The sequence below is a fragment of the Podarcis erhardii genome, assembly GCF_964252035.2.
Source record: "Podarcis erhardii genome assembly, chromosome: 2".
Taxonomy (NCBI): Eukaryota; Metazoa; Chordata; class Lepidosauria; order Squamata; family Lacertidae; genus Podarcis; species Podarcis erhardii.
The window spans coordinates 64867503-64888854 of record NC_138498.1 but is presented as its reverse complement, the minus strand read 5'-3'; the positions used below and the strand labels follow the sequence as shown (position 1 = coordinate 64888854).

At 42.6% G+C, this 21352-nt stretch overlaps 2 protein-coding genes across 3 annotated transcripts in view; one reads left to right on the top strand and one right to left on the bottom strand.

Annotated features, from left to right (window-relative positions):
* LOC309336092 (uncharacterized protein) overlaps window positions 1-21352 on the bottom strand; it is a 378925-nt gene that overhangs the window by 297176 nt on the left and 60397 nt on the right. The window lies entirely within an intron of this gene.
* The window catches only part of GLRA1 (glycine receptor alpha 1), an 89973-nt gene that overhangs the window by 44005 nt on the left and 24616 nt on the right, over window positions 1-21352 (top strand). For both annotated transcript variants that reach the window (XM_081851552.1, XM_081851551.1), the window contains exons 3-4: window positions 3130-3197; window positions 20376-20599. In XM_081851552.1, coding sequence (XP_081707678.1) covers window positions 3130-3197; window positions 20376-20599 — 292 coding nt within the window. The remainder of the gene's footprint in view (window positions 1-3129; window positions 3198-20375; window positions 20600-21352) is intronic.

Here is a 21352-nt window from a genome sequence, read left to right as displayed (position 1 = left end):
CGCTCCTCCACATGCAGCTGCTGGGTGACCTTGGGCCAGTCACACTTCTTTGAAGTCTCTCAGCCCCGCTCACCTCACAGAGTGTTTGTTGTGGGGGAGGAAGGGAAAGGAGAATGTTAGCCGCTTTGAGACTCCTTAAAGGGAGTGAAAGGCGGGATATCAAATCCAAACTCCTCCTCCTCCTCCTCCTCTTCTTCTTCTTCTTCTTCTTCTTCTTCTTCTTCTTCATACAGCTTCCTGTTTTATGTATGACTTTAAGCATGTAGTCTGCCTTTGACCGCAAGCTTTTTCTTTGAAAAATTCCAAGAGCCGCATCGCTGAGCCAGATCAGGACCTTTACACGGGAGAGTGAGGGTGGTCAGGAAGTTTTATTCATTTACTATCCACTGTGTGCCAATCCAGATTGGGTTCTCCACACTGACAATTTGCGTTGAAATAAAAACTCCCATTTGCTTCATTGCAAATTGCAGGCAAACAGGGGCCAGTCCAGATCAGCACCACAGCAGGGAGGAAAAGATGGAAGCTTTACTACTCTCCCCACACAAACATACCAGGACTTGGGGAGCTCACCCTGGCAATTTATAGAAAACAAAGCCTGCACACACAAGCAGCAGCAGAGCAAGCCAATTGGGTGCCTGGGGCAGCACGCATGCCCTGTGCCCTGTGCCCAGGGGCAGGGGCAGCCACTCGCAGGACGGGGCGAGCCGGGACATGACAGGACAGGACACTCCACAGTGCCTCCAAGGAGTCTGCCTGCCTCCTCTCACTCACCCACCCTACAGCCGAGGGGAAGGCAGCGGGCGGACAGTTTGGGGCAGCGTGGAGCCTGCGGGCGCCGAAGTCATCATGTTACTCCCAGGAGAGACACTTGGCTCAGGTGCGCTGCAGGCTTGGTGGTGAGTGCTGCCTGGCATTTTGTCACCCCCCCTCAGTGGTGACACCCAGGGCAGCCCACCTCCACCACACACCCCTTCCTCCACCCCTGCACACAAGCAAACAATGTGATTAAAGACACAGGTCCTGAGGGAGTCTGGGGTGGTGTTGGTTTGAACATAAGGCTCATTTACTGTAGTGAAACCTGCTCCCAGATTAATGCTCACCTAGCACCAGGACCTTTGTAAGCCTGTCAGCAGCCTGGCACACTCCTGCAGTAATCATGTGTGGAACGCTGAAAGTTCAAGGGTACAGCAATCAAATGTAGGAAAATCACTTTACTGGCATGCATGTGTGAGCCAGACCTTTGCTTCCATAAGGGAATCCTGGAGGAATTCAGTGTGTCTAGACTGCCAGTTACAGCTGTTTCCCAGCAAGACCTTTGAAGCGGGATAGAGCTCTCCTCGCCCTTTTCCCCTTCATGTGCAGTCATCCAGAGCCTAGCCCTGAATATAGATTGATACATTATCCTCACTGAATTTTGCAGTCTGCTGCTGCTATTCACAAAAGATTTATTTATATTTGGAAGAGGGTGGCTGGCCTGCTTAATCCTGTAATCTTTCCAAGGTAGAACTGTAAGTAATAACAGGTATTAAAACAAAGGTGAAATGGAGCAAAGCTCTGAGTGGCACATTTCAGATCGTTTTGGCATGCACTGCTAGATAGTCAGGCCTCTGCCTCTAATCTTCACTCTGGTTGGAGTCCTCACTGCTCCCCTGGCCTGGGTGCCCTTTGTCACTCCCTGATTGGAAAGGGCATGCTAAGCTTTCTGTCCTTTTTGTCCGAAGTGATTTCTCAGACTTTTATCATCTAGATGCAATGAGCTAAAGATCTTTAGGTGATGTAACTCCGTGCTCAGTTTACACCATGTCCCTTCCTGTTATCTAATAAGGCTGATTCTGAAAAAGTGAATGGCGTAAAAGGAAGATAGGGCACAAAGCAACTCCCTTTCTGAACACTTGGACTGATCCAAGCCTTAAAGTCCATTGAGCTACACACACTGTAATTGACCAGAAAACAGTGGCCACAGCATCAGATGGGTCCTTAGGTTATATAATTCTTGCCTACCTTCCAGAGGCAAGCATAAAAGCCCTCTGGTATAACTATGTAGACTAAATGCATGGATGGGAAGCTTAGATGTGGACAATTACTACATGTGCAAGCTTTGTGCACAATGCAAACAACAAATATGAGTTGGTGGAAGTCACAAGTGCTATTCAGGTCCTGCTTGCAGTCCCCCCCTTAGGCACCTGGCTGACCACTGGGAAAACAGGATGCAGGACTGGATGGGCCTTTGATCTCATCCATCACAGCTCTCCTTATGTTCTTAAGAACAAGCAAAAGTTTGACCATTATGGTTGGTTTGTTTTTGTCCTTTTTTTAAATATTAAGAACATATTACAAAACAGCAACCCTTAGCACAATATCCCATGTCAAAAACAGATTGACAGACATCACATCGATATAGGTTTGTGCCAGACAACTTCTTTATTGAACGTTCACCCTGATTTGCTTGCACAGAGCTTATATAGAGGTTAGATTATATCTGGTTTTCATTGAGCATTCATTCTGATTTGTTTGTGGGGAGGTGCTACATCAACAAACATTCATCACAATCTGCTTTCAGGGTGTTCATACAACTTCTTATTCATCCATTCCTATCACACTTTTCAATGCATTTTCCCCTCACTTTTCAAACTGCAAAATGGCCAATTCTTTTTATTTTGAAGTGAATTTATTGCTCTGGGGGAATAAAACCCATTACAGTGGAACCTCTACTTACCACCATAATCCATTCTGGCGGCCCGTCCTTTAGGCAAAACGGGTCTCTGGTAGAAGCACCATTGTGTGCATGTGCAGACGGTGGCAGCCTCTTCTGCGTGTGCATGAATTGCGGCAAACCCAGTATTTACTTCCAGGTTTGCCGTGGTCGTGACTTGGATCGGGCCCAAGTAGAGGCGGTCGTAAGTAGAGGTTCTACTGTAATTTGTTTTAAGTGCACAAACTGAAAGCGCCAGTATGTGCTTGAATCTCTCCCCCCAAAACTGTGGCAATCTGAAGGCCCCCATGTAGCATCATCAAATCCGAGTGGGAAGAGACCTTGAGGCTCAGGTGGTGCAAGCCCCTGCTGAATGCAGGGTCTACTTTTGCTAGGTGGCACACAGAACGTCTGATCAACCTTCACTTGTTTTGCAGGCCCTCCAGTGAATGTCAGCTGCAATATTTTCATCAACAGCTTTGGATCTATTGCAGAAACCACTATGGTGAGTAAAAACAAAATATGGAACCTATGCATACCATATCCAGGTCATGAGACAGGTACTATAAGCAGCATGTGTTATTTGCATTTCACGCGCTAGAAAAGATAAGTGTTTATCTCTCTGTTCCTATGTTTCCCCCTTTTCCTCCCTTGTCAGCAATGGATAGCAAGGTCACTGTATCACTGCTGACAGGATGGGTCAGGGTTTTGTGTTAGGAGCAGAATCTCTCCACACAGAAGCTGCAAATGAAACGGGCACCTGGGCTTCTTTGGAAGCTGTGCTACTTCCCAGAGCAGCGTTTGGGGAAAACTACAACAACAAACCTGGCTAACGGCAATGTAATCTGCTTTGCTAACCAGACAAAAAACCAGAAAGCTCAAGAGTTCCAAAGGGTGCTACAGGTTTCAAAATATATTCAACCCTTTGGATGCATTTAGGTGCAATTTAAACAGTATTTTAAATTCATCCAGGCTTCGGGAGATGACCCTCCTACCATGTTGACCAGTTGCTGTGTTGAGGGCAGTTCTAAAATCATGATTAGATTGTTTCTTATTGTAAAGCACCCTTTGTTCTGCAGGGGAGAGTGATGAAATACAAATATGTTATTTGCATCCTTTACTTATCGTATTAGTTTGGTAGAAAGACACACTTGCTCATGTGATCACCATGAGTGGTGCAAGCTGGGAATGCTGTCCACACTGAGGTGGCAAGTACTGGAGGGAGTGGGGAAGAGAAAGTTGAGCCTGCCCAATTCACACTGAAGCAATCTGAAGCAATATAGGAACTGAAACACAGTCATTCTGTGAAATTCACACTTCCTATGAATTTTGCAATTCAGTTCTCCAAACAAATGAGGTGTACAAAAATGCATCTAGTGGGATAAAATGTGTCTAAAAATGCATATGTCCATGGAAATAACACACAAAAATGCATCATATGCGGAGAATTGATTAGCAGAAATGTGTACAAAATGGCATAAAGTCATGTGTACATTAGCAGAAGATCACATCTAAAGATTGGAAAGATGAGAAACTGAGAGAAACCAAAATGGAAAAGAGTCTCCCATTACTATATGCACCACATCATTCTTGATTTCCAAGTCACAAAGTGCTCTCGCTTCTCTTTTTTTAAAAAAATAAATAAATTTTTATTAAGATTTTAAAGGTTACATGAAAAAAAATATATATATAAACAAAAAACCACCAAATTAAACAAAGAAAACAATACAAAACAATGGCTAAAAACAAATCGCATCCAAAAAAAATAAGAGAAGAAAACAAACAAAGAAAAAAAAAGATACATACAATTAAAAAAGAACAAGTCAAACCTTTACATAACTTTCTTTCCTTAGCTTATTTCCTTGACCTCCTCACACCTCCCTTTTTTGTATTCTAGTTCAGTTAAATATTTCAGCAAATCCTTCATCTTTGTTTTTATCCTAATAGTTTATCTTAATATACTGTAATTTTACATTCTCTTCTTTCACCAATTAACAATCTATTTTTACTTTATTTAATCTTATTTCTCATTAAAACTAATATATTTGAACTTAATCTCTTAAGACATTTCCCCTAGGGTCATAAAATTTCATTCCACGATTTTTCCATCCCTCATTAAATTTTTTAAGTCTCCATATATACACTTTAAATTCCCAATCTTCTTCCGCCATCTCCTCTCCCTGGTCTCGGCGCCTGCCGTCACTTCCATCAACCCCCAACAGTCCATCAACCTGGAGATCTTATATCCGAGGCTCTTAACTCTTCTTCACGTCCCTTCTCCCGATCTTCTTGATGATCTTTGATACTAAAAAGCAGATCTCGGGGATGCTCCAACCCAACAATACTTTTATTCCTTCTTAATAAGTCGGCCAGGTCTCCATGGTTAAAACTAGGGCCCATAAAGCATTCCAAATCTTGTTTCGCAATTCCTCCAAATCCAAAGGCCCCAAAGGCTCCAATCTTCTCCTGGCCCAAGTCCATATCCCAAAAGTCAATTGATCCCTGCATAAGGGAATCTCTCCAACTTTCCATTTCCAGACCAGGCCAGGCTCCCATCTTCATAATCTGGCTTTTTCTAGTTACAGTCACTTCTCATCATGTCTGAGAGGAAGCTGAAGATAAAGCATCAGCAGATATTTGAAGCTGAGATGGCTGTAATTCTTGAAATATAGTTTCCAGTTTTAATAATGGTATTTAATTGAAATGCACCATTTTTCATTAAGGAATGCAGGTTGCCAGTCATTCCTGGTGACAGACAGAAAAGCGGTTGCAGCATATTAGCTTTTCAGTATACAAAAACATGAAACCAGTCACTTCCAAACTGAACTGCGATTGTATTTTCATGTCATTTTTGAGTTTCATGTGGAAAACTAAAATTCTTAGCTTTTGGTTTTCTAAACAGATGTAGCCAGCAGAGGCTGATGACTCCTACACTTTTGTTTTGGGATCACTATGAGAATACTGCTTCCCTTGGGCTGAAATTTACATAGTTATTACAATTTCAGCTTTTATCTAGAAAGATCATTAAACTGCCAGTATTGGGGGATTTTAGTTCACACATAAGACATTAATGTTGACATTTAAAGACACTAGAGGCAGTCTTTGCAGCACACAAATCAGTAGCTATCATTATGTCAACATGCAAAGGTCTAATGAGTTCACAAACACAGTTTGGGGCACAATCCAAAGGAGAATAATAGGAGCTGGAAGGAGTGCAGGAGCCATCAATAAAGGGCAGGCATTCTCAGGAGAATAGATGAGCAGGTACTCTGGGAAGCAGGTCTGTATTCATCAAAAATTAGTGGGAGTAATGAAAAAGATGTCACAAGTGGGGAGTTTCTAGGAGGTTTCCAGCTCAGTGGAATTCACAAAAGAGAAGATACAGCTAGGAAGAAAGGTGCAGGCTACTGTAGAAAATGAATGAAACAGAGGAGAATCGTAGAATTGTAGAGTTGGAAGGGAACCTCGGGTTCATCAATTCCAGCCCCCTGCAATGCAGAATAATTGGGTACAGAAGGCAAACCCATCTTAAAGTCATAATCCTGAAAGATCTTAATGTGGTGCTCTTGGCCAATTTATGTCCCACTGCCTATCAGTTAAGGTAACACATTCCCTTCAAGCTCTGCAGTGTTGGCCGGCTGTCACCAGTTCGAGGAAATATTGTTGCAACAACAGTTCTAGTTGAGATTTAGTTGAGAGTGATTCCTGCACTGCAGAAGGTTGGACTAGATAACCCTCAAGGTCCCTTCCAACTTTATAATAATGGTTCAGCCAGTGTCCTGGAGCCACAGCCGAATGATTAAGGATGAGCACACTGCAGCTGAACCCTTCTACATTGAAGGAGGGATAGCCAGATACTATCATTTCCTAGGAGAGGGAGGCAGACTTGTCATTGGTGTCATTTCTCCATCCTTAGTCAACCAAGTTCAGAGCTGGGAGGTCTTACCTTGTTCTTCCACATTCAGGTTCTAGGAACGACCAGGAGTGCCTCCCCCCACCCCCACATCACCCCATCTTTGGTTGCTCAGCTGAGCCACTTTCTGGGCAATGAGGTTTTGGAAGCCATCGCCTGTGCTTTTGTAGCGTCACAAGTTCTGCACGTAGCTGGCTGTGCTCGGAAAATGTTTGGAAGCTGCCTTTGGTGCACAATGTATCTTTTTATGGGAATATGGAAATGTGAACATGTGATACGTTTCAACAGTCTTGTATTTACCAGAGGCAGTTTCTATTTTTCTGGTAAAACGCCATTCCTGTTTTGTTCCTATATTCACAAACACACACCAGAGCTCCGTCCACTCCAAGGTCTCTTGTTCAATCTCTGGAAGGGATGCATATGCATTTTGACTCTAGTACGCAGGCATGTAAAATGACAATATGCTCCTAGCCTTCTGCGGCACCGCTGCCTATCTGCATAGCTAATGTTGCTGAACGACTGAGTTGCAACTGTTCTTTCCTAAGTCCAACTATCCATGGTGAGATTAAATACCTTATTAAACATTTTTCATTGGGTGCACTTTTTCAGGAAACCGTTACGGTCAGCTTAATATAGCACAGGAGTTAAAGGCTCTTCAGACAATGCATAGTGGGGAAAAGAGGGAATGATGTTTGATGTGAAAATAGAATAGGCATGTTAGAAGTCTGCAAGAGCAATATTATTACTTGGGAATTGTGACATATGAGGCCAGGTTTCTCTTAAATGCTTCTGGACCCAGTTCAGTGGTGATGGCCTTAACCTATACAGCTCACCCTGAACATCTTCCTATATATCCTTGGGCCTATCACCTTTCTTTAAGAGTCACAAGTTAGGAGTCAATATGGAACAGGGACTTTATATTGGCGGCACCTTTATTGTGACCATTTCCCCCCATGTCAATCGTGATTTAGTTTTAGAACATCTTATAAGACATTCCTTTTCTAAAAACAATTGTATGGTTCAATTTTGATGTGGCAATGATTTGGATTATAATGTAGTGCTGTTGTGTACAGTTGTCACAGTGGGTTGCATTCAGTGGTGCCCATGTGCAAGCAGAATGGACCTCCACTCATGCAACAGGACTTTATCTTCCTTGCCTCCCCCCTGCATATCCTCAAAATCTGCTCTGGAGAGATGGGGGAACCAATGGATCTGATTCTGGGGGTACATGGAGCACTTCAGGAAGGAGAAAAGGAAGATCAATTCCCTCTGTATGAGTGGAAATTCACACGCACATAGTTTTGCTTGATTTTCCCCCTTTTTAATTTCTTTTGCCATGTCTTCAATTTTGTAAGTTGCTTTGATTTGTTGTTTTTTTTAAAGGCAGAATAAAATATTTAAACCTGTCAGTATTATTATACAGGAAATAAATAAAGCAGAACCAAAACAGGATTACTTTGCACTCCCATCCCTTATGACTTGGACATCACAATCAGAGTTTGGGTAGCCTAAGGATGTGGACTGGATTTTTATTTTATTTTTTTATTTTTTTTGAGAGGTGAAACTGGCCATTTGTACTCCTGTCTCTTGCCCTTCTCAACTGATTGAAGAGGGAGAACTGGCATTGTGAGTGGCTGAGGTTCTAAATGCTTCCTTGAGGGAGGTTATGGAGGAAGCTGTTGTGAGACCTCTCTTTTAAAATACCTCCACTGGATCGTCCCAACCTAAAAAACTATTTCCAGTCTCCAATTCACCATTCCTGGGCAAGGTAATGGAGCATGTAATGACATCTCAGCTCCAGGTATTCCTGAAGGAAACCAATTGTCTGGATCATCAATCCTGCTTCTAGCCTGGATATGAGAGTGAAACAAGGGCAGAAGACCTACCTTGGGAAATTGACAGGGGGAGAGCAACCTTTTAAACCTAGAACTCTCAGTGATCTTCAGTGCAATTTGCTATGGCATCATTGTGAACCATCCCATGGAACGGGGATTAATATATATTATGTTTTGGTGACTCCAGCCATTGCTGGAGGGGAGGATTAAGAACACATTGTGCTAAGGCTCTTTCACCCCCTGGCTAAGGTTCCATTATGTTTCCAAAATCTATATGAAACTGCTGGGTGAGTTTGTCCAGAGATTTAGTTGTGTCATCAACAGGCTGATGACACTCAACAACATCTCTCATTTTCACCTGCCCTCGAAGATGTGAAAGAAGTAAAATTTGGACCAGGTAAACTGGAGCTTAAATCTGACAAACTATTGTCTGATTTGAGGCTGTACTGATCCAGATGCAGGGGTTCAGCTTGTTTTGGGTTCACAGTTTGGGAATGCTCCTAGGTCCAGCATTCTCCTAGAATGGTGGCCTTGGGTAGTTTTCAGGATCTTCTCCTGATGTCCCAGCGAAGTCCCTTCTTGGGGAAATCAGACCTTTTCATGGTCTTTCACACCCCATCCACATTTGGTATATGTAAAATTCTGTATATAGGGCTCTCTTTAAAAGATGTTCAGAAATGTTTCCAGATTATTGTGTGGTGCCAGATTACTGTGTAGTGTAAAGCATTATTTACAACAGGGCTGTGTCAGCTGTACTGGTTGCTACCAATTTGCTTCCGGGGCCAAGCCAGATGGTTGGTTTTAAGCTTTAAGGCTCTGAAAGGTCTACCACTTTCCATATGAACATGCTCAGGTGCTTCACTCAAGAACTGAAACCCAACCACACACCCACACTCACTGTCTGAAGTATGGTAAGTGGAAGCATAAGACACAGTTTTATTGATGCAGTGCCTGGGTCTCAGAAAGTCCTTCCCAAAGAGGAGGCTCCTGTGGTAGGACATCTGCCTTGAATGCATAAGTTCCATGATTTAATTAACCAGCATCTCCAGGTAGGACTGGGAAAGACACCTGTCTGCAACTGCTGCTCGTCAGGGTAGATCACATATGGGAGAACGGTGGCCCTCCAGATGAACTCCCATCAGCTCCAACCAGCCTAGGCAATAGTAAGGAAATATGGGAGTTGGAGTCCAACAACATCTGGAGTGCCATGTGATGTAGACAACACTAAGCTGGATGGACTAATGATTTAACTCAGGAGAAAGCAGATTTCTATGTTCCCTTGCTCACTTTTTGAAAAGTGGCCAGATCTATGCTGTTGGAAATGGTCCTTTTGTTGGCTTTTCTTTTACAACTTACTTTTCAGTGGATTGCTTTTAATGTTTGCTGCTGCAAGCCTGGGGTCCACAATGGTGTCCGTGGACAGAGTGGCTGCCAAGTTTCCCTGCCCTCCTCTTTTTATTTTTGAATGGGGTTGGAAAATTTGCTGCATTTTTGCCTGTGCTTCTTAGGAGAGATGCATTCCCTGTTTGTTGGGCGGGGAGGCTTGGAGGACCACCAGTTTTCTTCTGTGAAATTGACATTTTGTGCTACCCATAGCAGTTTCTTAAATTTCCAAATGTACCCAATGGCCCAAAAAGGTTGAGGATGCCTGTTGTAAGCCATCTTGAGGATCCATGGTGGAAAGGTGGGGTGGAAATATTAAGTAGCAGAATATAAATATTTGACTCAAAATAATGAATGGATATCAGACTGGCCACCCCTCCTAAGTAACTTCAAAGTTGGTAGCAAAAGTTACCAATGCAAGCTTAAATTAAAGATCAAGAGCTGACATTTGGAATCCTCATTCTATTGTGCCCTTTTGTATCTATATGATCTATATATAATTTGATCTATTTAAAGAAATCTCATATGCTATCCATCTCACTTCAAAAGGTTAAATCAAATGTAACCTTATAGGAGACTGCAGTGCAACCCACAGCAGCTACAGAGATTAATATAAAGGGCACCAGAAACCAGAGGCTGGAAATAACCGAAAATAATTGTTAGGAGTCATCTGGCCACAAACTTTTCAATCAAAGAATGGACTTGGGGGGAGGGATAAATGGGTCACAATAGTCAACTTTCCGCTTACTAGCCACAAGTCTCAAAAAATGAGAAGAAGCTTATCAGAGCATTCAGAAGAAAGAACGGTCAGGTCATATATGATGAGGATAGTGCTTATGAGGAAAGACAGAATTTGCAACCATGGGTTTCCTTAACTCTAATGTGGATGTGGCTCCCCTTTTTTGGCCCATGGAAGAAGTACACGAGAGAGAGAGAGAGAGAGAGAGAGAGAGAGAGAGAGAGAGAGAGCGCAATCAAGTATAAAGAATGCTTATTTCAAGCCTAACTTTGTGGTGGAAGGAGGCTCACTCTGTGGATACATGTGCATAGAGACATGAGGGAGCTGCTTAATCTTTCCCTTATTCGCGAATTCTCTAGCAAATGGTCCCATGCTGTCATTCACTACCCAACCCCAGTCATGTTCCAGAAGTAGACTGAGAAGCCAGTCTGAGAAGAAAGCACGAATGGGGCAAGGTTTCTACCTAAGAAGAATCAACAGCTGCAGGAGCAGTAGGCTTACCAAACCCTTCCCATAAATCTGCCCCCTGCCCTTGCATCCTCATTTCATTGGTTTGGATACACAAGTTCCCCAAGATAATTGCTATTTCTGGCCTCAGGGATCAGTTGTAATTTTGTGCATCGCAACAGAGAAATGGATTCAAACTAATCCACTAAGGCAACTTAGGCTTGCACAGATATAACATTATGCTGGTGTTCTTGTTAGGGACATTGACTGCAGCTCCCCAGGAAGTATACAAGCAACCCCCTTTCAGTATGTGTTTGACTGCAAACAAACACACACACACCACACTGAACCCAGAAGTGACCTGAAAATGTTTGTTAAGAAGGCTGGGGGTTGTAGTTATAAAGAGAGGTAAACTACACTTTGAAGGGCACTTTGGGCGAAGCCATGTGATTTAAAGGTATGGTATGTATGTGGACCATAGAACCAGAGATAACTCAAGACATTTGATTCCTCAAACAAAAAAGAATTCAAATGTTGTTCAATAAGAAATTAAATAATTTCTACGTTGCTGACCAGGGCAGTGCATGCCTAAAATAACCTAAAGTGCAATCCTATTCATGTTTCCTCTGAAGTGAATTCTGCTGTTTTCATCCAGATTTCATCAAAGCTGTTTTGATTGGATTTTATAGATTTATATTTTATGGCCCTGTGTATGGTGGTGTGATCATTTTTTGCTTTGGTTGGTACACCACCCTGTACATAAGTGCTGAAGGGAGATTGTAAAATGTTTTAATAATAATAATAATAATAATAATAATAAATTTTATTTATATCCCGCCCTCCCCAGCCGAAGCCGGGCTCAGGGCGGCTAACAACAATAAAATAGTACAACATTCTAAAATCATTCCATTATAAAATTAATTCATTAATTAAAATTAAAATTAATTCATTAATTTAATAAATAGAGAATATAATATAATAAATGTGCTAGGGTTGCAGCCCCAAGTGACATTAGAGGTTTCACCTGAACCTCTCTCACTATACACGTGTCATGTGTGAGTGCTGTTAATGTAAGATAGTCTTCTTCTTCTTCTTTGGCGATCACTCGTAGTCGAGTAAGATTGTCTTCTATAAAAAGGGTTTTAACAGTGAGTCCATAAGTGACTGTGGAGGCCAATTCTGGATCCACACGACCTTCCACCATGGGGTCATAAGATAGTACAGTCCAAGGAATCAGATGTCCAGCCTAGGAGATGTCACTTTTTATGTTCCTGTTATCAAACAACTGAGGCACAACCCAATTTCAATTTCATGTGTGAAAATGCCCTTACTCTGGAATCATTCCATTGTATAGAATCATACAAATTTAATAACTAATAATAATAATAATCCCACTAAAATCAGCCTTCCCTTTGGGAGGCCCATAGAAGCATTGGAAACTGCCTTCTACTGAGTCAGGCTACAGGTCCATCTAGCTCAGTACAGTGGTACCTCGGGTTACAAACACCTCGGGTTACAAACACTTTGGGTAATGGACTCCGCTAACCTGGAAGTAATACCTCGGGTTAAGAACTTTACCTCAGGATGAGAACAGAAATCGTGCGGTGGCGGCACAGCGGCAGTGGAAGGCCCCATTAGCTAAAGTGGTACCTCAAGTTAAGAACAGTTTCAGGTTAAGAACGGACCTCCAGAACGAATTAAGTTCATAACCAGAGGTACCACAGTATTGTCTACACTAGCTGACAGCAACTCCCCAGGATTTCAGACAGGAGCTTTCCCCCAGCCTATCTGGAGAAACCAGGGTGGGTAAAAATCAATGGTTTTTTTTAAAAAAAAATGGATGTTTTAATTTAAATCAGATTTAAAAATAATAATAATCATATTTTTAAAATAAAATGCTTTTGGAGGAAAAATCTTTCTAAAGATAGTTTCATTATAGTCCAAAGGCTATTCCTCAGGAAATAAGGATCTGTTTTAAGTTTTTCATGTGTGCTAAATCTCAGTCTAAGTTTTTTTTAAAAAAAATGTTTAACCACATGAGTTAACAAACATGGATACATATGCTATAATGCTATTGCTTTAGTTAAATAAATTGTTTAAATTGTTATTAAGGAAATGATTATTTTTTCTCCTTCCAATAAAGTACAGCAGAAAAGTTGTCTAAATATAAACAGTTAACTTATTAAACCTCACAATAATTTCATAATTATCAGTCTATGTATTTCTTATATTATAACCAGATCAGTAATTCTTTATAGAACTGTAAAAACGTCTCTGAAAATTTATGATTCCAAAAATGAAACCTTCATTTGGTTGTAAATATTAAGATTATACCAGCAAGAATGAGTCTTTCTGTAAAAAAAAAAATCTTGGGAGAAACCAAGGGTTGCACCTGGAGCCTTCTGCATGCAGTCGATGCTCTACCATTGAGCTCCAGCCCTTTCCCAAATGGTACCTGGTATCTCCCTCCCTCCCATGGTTAAGGACTCTGCTCAAACCTCCATTTACTCAAAGCCTGCTTAGTTCCCCAAGCCATAAAATCCTTGCTTTCTCAAATCGCCCTTGCACCTTTTCCTCATGCAAGGCAATAAACATCAAGCAGCTCCTGCTGGAACTCCTCTCCAGCTAGATTTATTTCATGCCTTACATGAAATAGGCACAGGATCAGGGGTGACCTGCCAGCGTTCAGCCGGTTTGCAGCTGAATAAGCAAAAGAGTCCTTTTTTTGCTGCCTGTTAGGCCAATTACATTGATTTTCACTGACTGCAGCCATCACTGATTTTCACAAACAGAAAGGGGAGGGAATCGATGCATTTGATTTGCTCAGGTAGCTGCTGTCCATAGAGACTCGAGCCTCTTCTCTTCAAAGTTGTCCATTCCGCCTGCCCCTATTTTAACTATGTCTTTCTTACCCGACTTCAGACTTGCATGACTGGTTAGTTGTGCAGAAGGCCAATCCCATTATTGGCTGTCTTCAGCTATTCAACAGTTTTCTAAAGATATCTTACCTTGGGGAGGAAATGGGTAATTAGCCAGAACATGTGAAGGTGACTTCTTGGAGCCCAGCCCTTCTTGCAAAAGAGCAGGGAATAAAATTTTATTCATGCCTCTAAGAAGCATACTTTCAAGTTCAAATGGAGGTGGAGAGCCAGCAGGAGAAAGTTATGTGGTGCCATTAGCACTGCAAAAGCGCCTGTGGTGACAGGTGGACTTTATAAAGGCAAACACGTCATGAATTTCTATAAGGATATTAACTGTGCTAGAAGGATGTGAAGATGTTTGCCTAATGCAGTTCAGCATACACTGAAGTCCTTAAGAACATAGAAGATCCTGCTGGACCAATGTAGTCCAGTATCCTGTTCTCATATCGGCCAACCAGGAGTCTGTGGGAAACCCGCAAGCGAGGCCTAAGCACCACTGTGCTCTCCCAACTTCTGAGGAGCTGGCTTACCAGTTGCTTGGAATTTAGTTGATTCCAAGCAACTGGTATCTTTCCTGCAGGTAGAACATTTCCACACAGTACACTGGATGTTAGTAGAAATCAATTCTGTGTCCTTTTCTGTTAACAACCCTGGATCTGCCCACAGGATAATATAGTTTTGCACCATAAGCTTAGGCCTGGTACATAAGGGCTTGATGGTTACAATTATGGGAATCTTACGTGGATTTCATTCATTTATTTATAGAAATCATCTTCTTTTCCTGCTGCTACTGTACAGTGCACTGCAGGGAATACCAGAAGCCCCAGTAACCTTGGTACACTCCTGTACTGGCCATATGGTTACACATCCAGGAACTAGGAATATCTCTTGTCTCCAGAGCAGCAGGCTGAAACCAATAAAGGCTTTCAGAATGACTGGCCAGCCCAACTAGGAACCTGACTGCCATATTCTGAACCACCAACAGTTGCCAAACCCTCTTCAAAGACAGGTCTGTGTGAAGTGTGTTACAATAACCCAGTCTAGAAGTTACCAAGGCAAGTAACATGGTGGCCAAGTCTCTTTATTGTTGTTGCCATCCATCTGTCTCGAGAGACAGTGGAGTGCACCACCAGGGGTGAAGTCAAACTGCTGTGTTAGCAACTCTGAAACAACCTCCCCAGGGCGCAAGCCTTGGCCATGTGTATGAAGCTCCTGGGCTGCCCAGATGACAAGACCCCCATCTCAGCCTCGCTGATGTGGTCCATAGGAAAGCAGAGCAATCCAGCCTGCTCACTGAGATGCTTGGGAGAGACCCTCCTAGTCATGTCATGGTATTTGTGCTTCCTGTTTTGTCGTATTAATTCCATTCTGTAAGCTGCCTTGTTGTTTTATAATGAAAGACAGTTTATGAATGTATGAATACTGTAAATAAGCTGGCAACTTTGTTCCAAGAATATCTGGATCAAATTCCATTAAACTCCTGCTGTTCAATTGCCACCTTGCTCCACATTTATAAACCTATCTCTAGTTTTGGGGAACTCCTCTGTCGTGCACATTCAAGGCTGCTTTCACGACGGTTTTCAACATACCTCTAGCTGAGGGCAAATTTCCAAAAATAGGCAGTAATTCTAAGCACCATTGATTTGCATTAAGAGAAAAGATCAGCTGCTTCTGTCTGCAGTTATGTATTAGTTACTAGTGAGCACACATATAATGGCTTCTGCACACACCTTCACTTTATTATCGGCGTCTGACTCACTGCTTCAGGTCATCCCAAGTAAGAAAAGCACTAAATAAAAACCATAAATCCTAATCCTAACAATTAATTTGGTCAAGGGCAGTGAAATTGGTTTATGACCTGCCATTCCTCAAGCACATTGAAAATGCAAATGAAGGAAGGGACTGGGAGCTTTTATCGCCTTCTTTGTTTGTGAAAAGGGCTTCTTTTCTCACGCGAAGCCCAGGAAGGCAGATGGCAAAGGGAAGCCATTGGTCAGACAAAGGAAACCAGAGCTACCACCTATTGTCAAGGGAAAGGGTCTGGCTTGGCTTGGCCTGGCGACAACACAGGGGAGCTGTAAGACATGAGACAGTGAAGCAAATGTCATTCTCAATAGCACAGGCGAGACAAGTTTCCATTAAATTAGAGGGCAGGCCCATAAAGTCTGCAGTACTGTCTGGGTTTGCAGCTGGATGGGCCACCCCTATGAACAGCAGGGATCTCTAATCCCACTCTAGCCCCATTTGTGTACTCTTGCTTTCTCTCTCTCTCTCTCTCTCTCTCTCTCTCTCTCTCTCACACACACACACACACACACACAAACACACACACCACATATCCTTCTCTTCTTTGGCACAGGAAGAAAGCTAAATACTATGAAGGGAGATGGAATCAGCATATTGCCCCAGACCAGAATTTGAGTATTTATGAACATAAAAAAGGGTAAAGGACCCCTGACAGTCAAGTCCAGTCAGACAACTCTGGGGTTGCAGCGCTCATCTCACTTTACAGGCCAAGGGAGCCGGCATTTGTCCACAGACAGTTTTTCCAGGTCATGTGGCCAGAATGACTAAGCCGCTTCTGGCGCAACGGAACACTTAAACCAGAGTAGCGCATGGAAACGCCATTTACCTTCCCGCTGGAGTGGTACCTATTTATCTACTTGCACTTTTGGGGTGTGCTTTCGAACTGCTAGGTTGGCAGGAGCTAGGACCGAGCAACGGGAGCTCACCCCGTCGCTGGGATTCAAACCGCCGACCTTCTGATCGGCAAGCTCAAGAGGCTCAGTGGTTCAGACCACAGCACCACCCGTGTCCCTTATTTATGAACGTAAGACACAACAAAGCAAGCTGCCTTATATGTCAGCCAACCAGTCCATCTAGCTCAGTATTGTCCACACTGGCTGGCAGCAACTCTTATAGGTTTCAGATGGGGGACAGTCTCTGCTTTACCTGGAGATGCCAGGAATTTAACTGACTTTACCCCAGTTGTATTGGGTGGGTAGTGATTCCATGCAAGCACTGTTATTGTCTTAAACTATGCATATGCAATTGTATTAGTGTCTTTTATATTTGTAACTGTTTTATATGCATTTTTATTGTGAGTTGCTTCAGGTTGCCTCATGGGAAGTGATTTATAAATGAAATAAACAAATAATCTGGGACACTTGGCATGCAAAGTAGATGCTCTACTGCTGAGCTATGACTCTTCCTGCAAAAATAATTTATTTGTTACATGATTTGTATCTCTGTTCTCCTCGGGATTGCTCAAGCAGAATATATTGGATTAGAACACCAATCCCTAGCATTTCTTTGGAATATCTGAATGTTCGAGGAACTTCATATACGTGATTACAGCCCTGTAAAGGAAATTAGTATCATTATCTCCTTATTTTCAGATGGAGAGGGAAAGAGAGGCTGGCTTCCCTAAGGCCATCCTATGGATTCTTTCTTGATGGTGGGGCTTGAACCTGAGATGTTTCCGCTCATATCTTTAGCCACTGAGCTATGCCAGTTATCTCGCTTTATCCTCACAACAGTCTTGTGAGGTTGTTTGATAGGGCTGCTCAGTGAGTTTCCTGGCTGGGTTCAGATCTAAGACCAACACCCTATCCATGACGTCTCTGAGGGCTCATTTGTTCAACTCATTTCTTGTGCTGGCTTTGTTTTTGTTTTCCATCCTGTCACACTGTGGCCTGCAATCTTTAGGCACTGAAAAAAGAATCTGTGAGGGCTCAAATGGGCAGGGCATACAGACTGGGTCTACTCACAACATCCCCACATGCATTGGGCAAACCCATGTCACAGCTGAAGAGGATAGATGGATTGCATTTATATCCTGCCTTTCCCCTCAAGGAGCTCAAGGCAGCATACATGGTTCTCCCTCTCCTCATTCAATCCCCACAACTCCTCTGTGAGGCTGGTTAGACTGAACTGGCCCAAGGTAACCCAGTGAGCTTCATGGCTGAGTGGGGACTTGAACCCTGATCTCCCAGATCCTAATTGGACACTGAACACTACACCACACTGGCTCTGGTATCACATGCCCGAAATGATTCCTTATATTAGAAGCACAGCTTAAGGCTGAAAATGTGTATATTTGGAACATTCCAAATGAGATCCCGTTAACAAATGTTTAAAAAAATTCTCATTTTTTGGAAGCATCTTCCAGATGCTGCATGTTTTCTTTTTTAAATACTATGCAATGTGGACATTTGTTTAAAAGTTATTTAAAAAAAAAATCCTGATGATTAAAAAGAAAAATTTCCCAGATGTTTATTATTTCCTATTTTAAAAAAATAATGTGCAACATGAACATTTGTTCATTTATTTGTATATGATTTAACTACTATTCTCTTGGAGGATGAAATACTGCAGGGTGTATTCTGGCCATCTACTCTAGGAGTATAATCTGGACTATTGACTGAGGATCTCAAGCCCAGCTTTGTGAGACTTCAAGCAATAGTTTTCCCTGTTCTGCTGCCTGAAGCCATCAGAACTTGAACCCAGAACCTCATGCATGCAGGCTTGCACTCTCTTCCTGAGACATCATGCTAGTTTGAAATAACACTGGAAACTTTAAAAAAAATGAGCAAGTAACATATTTTGAAAAGGAAATTAGTATGATCTGATGGAGAATTTCACAAAGGTCTGATAGCTGAGGAACATTGTGTTTTACCTGATAAAATATTGAAGGCACACTTCCCTGTTATACCTGTAAAGATCTACCTGAAGAATATTTAAAAGTAAGAATATAAAAGCCATACTAGATTATTTATTTATTTACTTAATTTATTTCACCTATTTCATATACTGTAGCACTTTCATTCTTTTTAAAAAATATAGGTTTCTTAAAAAAAAATCAAAACAAATTTGACAATACAACAACAAAGCAATCAAATAAAAAGTAATCTGAAAACATAATAAAAATCCACAACATATGACAGCATGAAAATCCACAGATCAGAGGTAACCCGGTCAACCCTGGTGCATAAAAATGTCTTGAAGTGGCAATGGAAGCTCATCAGAGATGCAGTCTCCAAGCCACTAGAAGAAGAGAGCTCCATCCGATCAAAGGTTCATCATCCAACACCCTGCTTTGCACAATGGCAAACCCAATGCCCATGAACACACAATAGCCCTCCCTCCATTTCTCCCAGCAACTGCAGTTCAGTGCTTTCCACTGAAACTGGAGTTTCCATGTAGCCTGCAGTACCAACACACACTCTCTGACAGTCTTAAGGACATAAGAAGAGCCTGCTGGATCAGGCCAATGGCCCATCTAGTCCAGCCAAAGCAGATGCATGGATGATATCAACTAAGCCACACACTCTCAACTTTGATTGCCCCTTTATCCTGTTCTAGAGAGGAGGTGGCAAGTGGGACAAGGGTTAGGGCACAGAGACAGAACCATGGACAGCTCCACATGGAGCTGAGGGATATTTGAGATGGATACAGGCACCCAGCAGCAAGCGAGCTAGGATGCTGCTCCAGGAAAGGTCTGGAGACAATTAGAACTTCAAATGAGCTGTAGAGGTAGGTCAAGGTTTCCTGCTTCACACACTCTGGGAAGGTTATCAGTGCTTGATTCTTCAGGCAGTGACGGGGATGGGGGCTCCTGTTCTACTGAGAGTTTGTAGGCAGTCTTCAGAGGAGGACGGAGCAACTTTCTTGGGTTGGGAAGGTAGCAGCAGTGCTGGTTAATGGGGGTTTCTTCTCACAGAGCTTTCTGTCTGAGCACTGTCTTCTGGACTTTGTTCTGTTGCAAACCATTCCCTTGCCCAATCTTCTTCCTCCTTAGTATCCCGAGATCTTGGCCATGGGAGACCCATGTGCAAAACAGAATTGATCTCATAGAGCTGTTATGAAATTCAACTGTAGAATTGCTTGCTTGCTTGCTTGCTTGCTTGCTTGCTTGCTTGCTTGCTTGCTTGCTTGCTTCTAAAAGGCTCTGGAAATTACCCTTAATCTTGAGAAACAGGTGGAATACTCCCAAGAACTACCTTCCATCCTCTGCACATTCCCAATATACCGAAGAGGTATTTCATCATTGTGTGGCCCCAGCCCAACCTGGGAGAAGATCCTGCAGTGCCTATTCCATGAGCCTGGATAATATCCCCTCTTCAGTCTGATAAACCACAGCCCTGGTCTGTCGATGGATGGTCTGAAAATCACAGCATGGAACAGGTGTCGGCTGCAGCTGTTTGCCCTGTGATAACCCCTTTGGCTACAGAGCTAAAAATACAGGCGCTTCCTGAAGAAATAGCACCAGCAGCGAAACTCGCAGAGAAAGACCATGACCCTAGCAGTAGTAAAGACTTTGCATTTGCTTTTGTTCATTCAGTCTCAACTGCTTTTCAGTGCCCTTCCTGCCGCATTTAGCATTGCAGTTTCTGGTACCTTCCTTGGGGCATCCCATAACTTTGCTTTTCTTTCTTCCATGCAGGATTACAGAGTGAATATTTTCTTGCGGCAGCAGTGGAATGACCCCCGGCTGGCGTACAACGAGTATCCAGATGATTCCTTGGACTTGGACCCATCCATGTTGGACTCCATCTGGAAACCCGATTTGTTCTTTGCTAATGAAAAAGGGGCTCATTTCCATGAGATCACCACAGATAACAAACTTCTGCGCATCGCCAGAAATGGGAATGTCCTGTACAGTATCAGGTGAGAAAAGGAAGCATGGAGACCCTTCGCAAGTCTCCAGGGTGTGGGTCCTTCACATGTTGAATCTTGAACTAGACTGCAACATGAATTCTGGAGTAATGTTCCATTTAAAATTATATTGCAAAAGCATGAAATCATGTGAAGATATTTCAGGGCTGAATTAAGACCTTTAGAAGCCGTAAGCACTTAAAAGATTTTGGTGCCCCATAGATATCTAATTTGAAATACAAACAATAATAAACCATAAAATATTGTCTTCTACAGTTATTGTATAAAGTTCAGCATGACTGAATCTTGTTTTTACATTTTTTGTTGCACTGAACTTACGACACACATATTATGGGAGCCTTTTGTGCAGAAACTGGTTCAGCTGCACCATATGTTTCATGGTAAATTTGGCAATGGAAAATTACAGTGGTACCTCATGTTACAGACAGGATCTGTTCCAGAGGCCCATCCATAACGTGAAAAGCCCGCAATTCGAAGTGCTGTGTCTGCACAGGCGCACAGTGCAATTTAGCACTTTTTTGCATGCACGAGCGGTGAAACCCGGAAGTAACCCATTCCGGTACTTCCGGGTGGCCGTGGGATGCAAGACGAAAACATGCAACCTGAAGCGGACATAACATGAGGTATGACTGTATAGCGCTTATTTTGCTTAATGGCCAATTCAGCCCTGAGATAATTGTTTGTTCTTACACTACATGAGTTAACAAGATCTAAGATGGCTAGGGTTACTGGCAACAAGGCGTG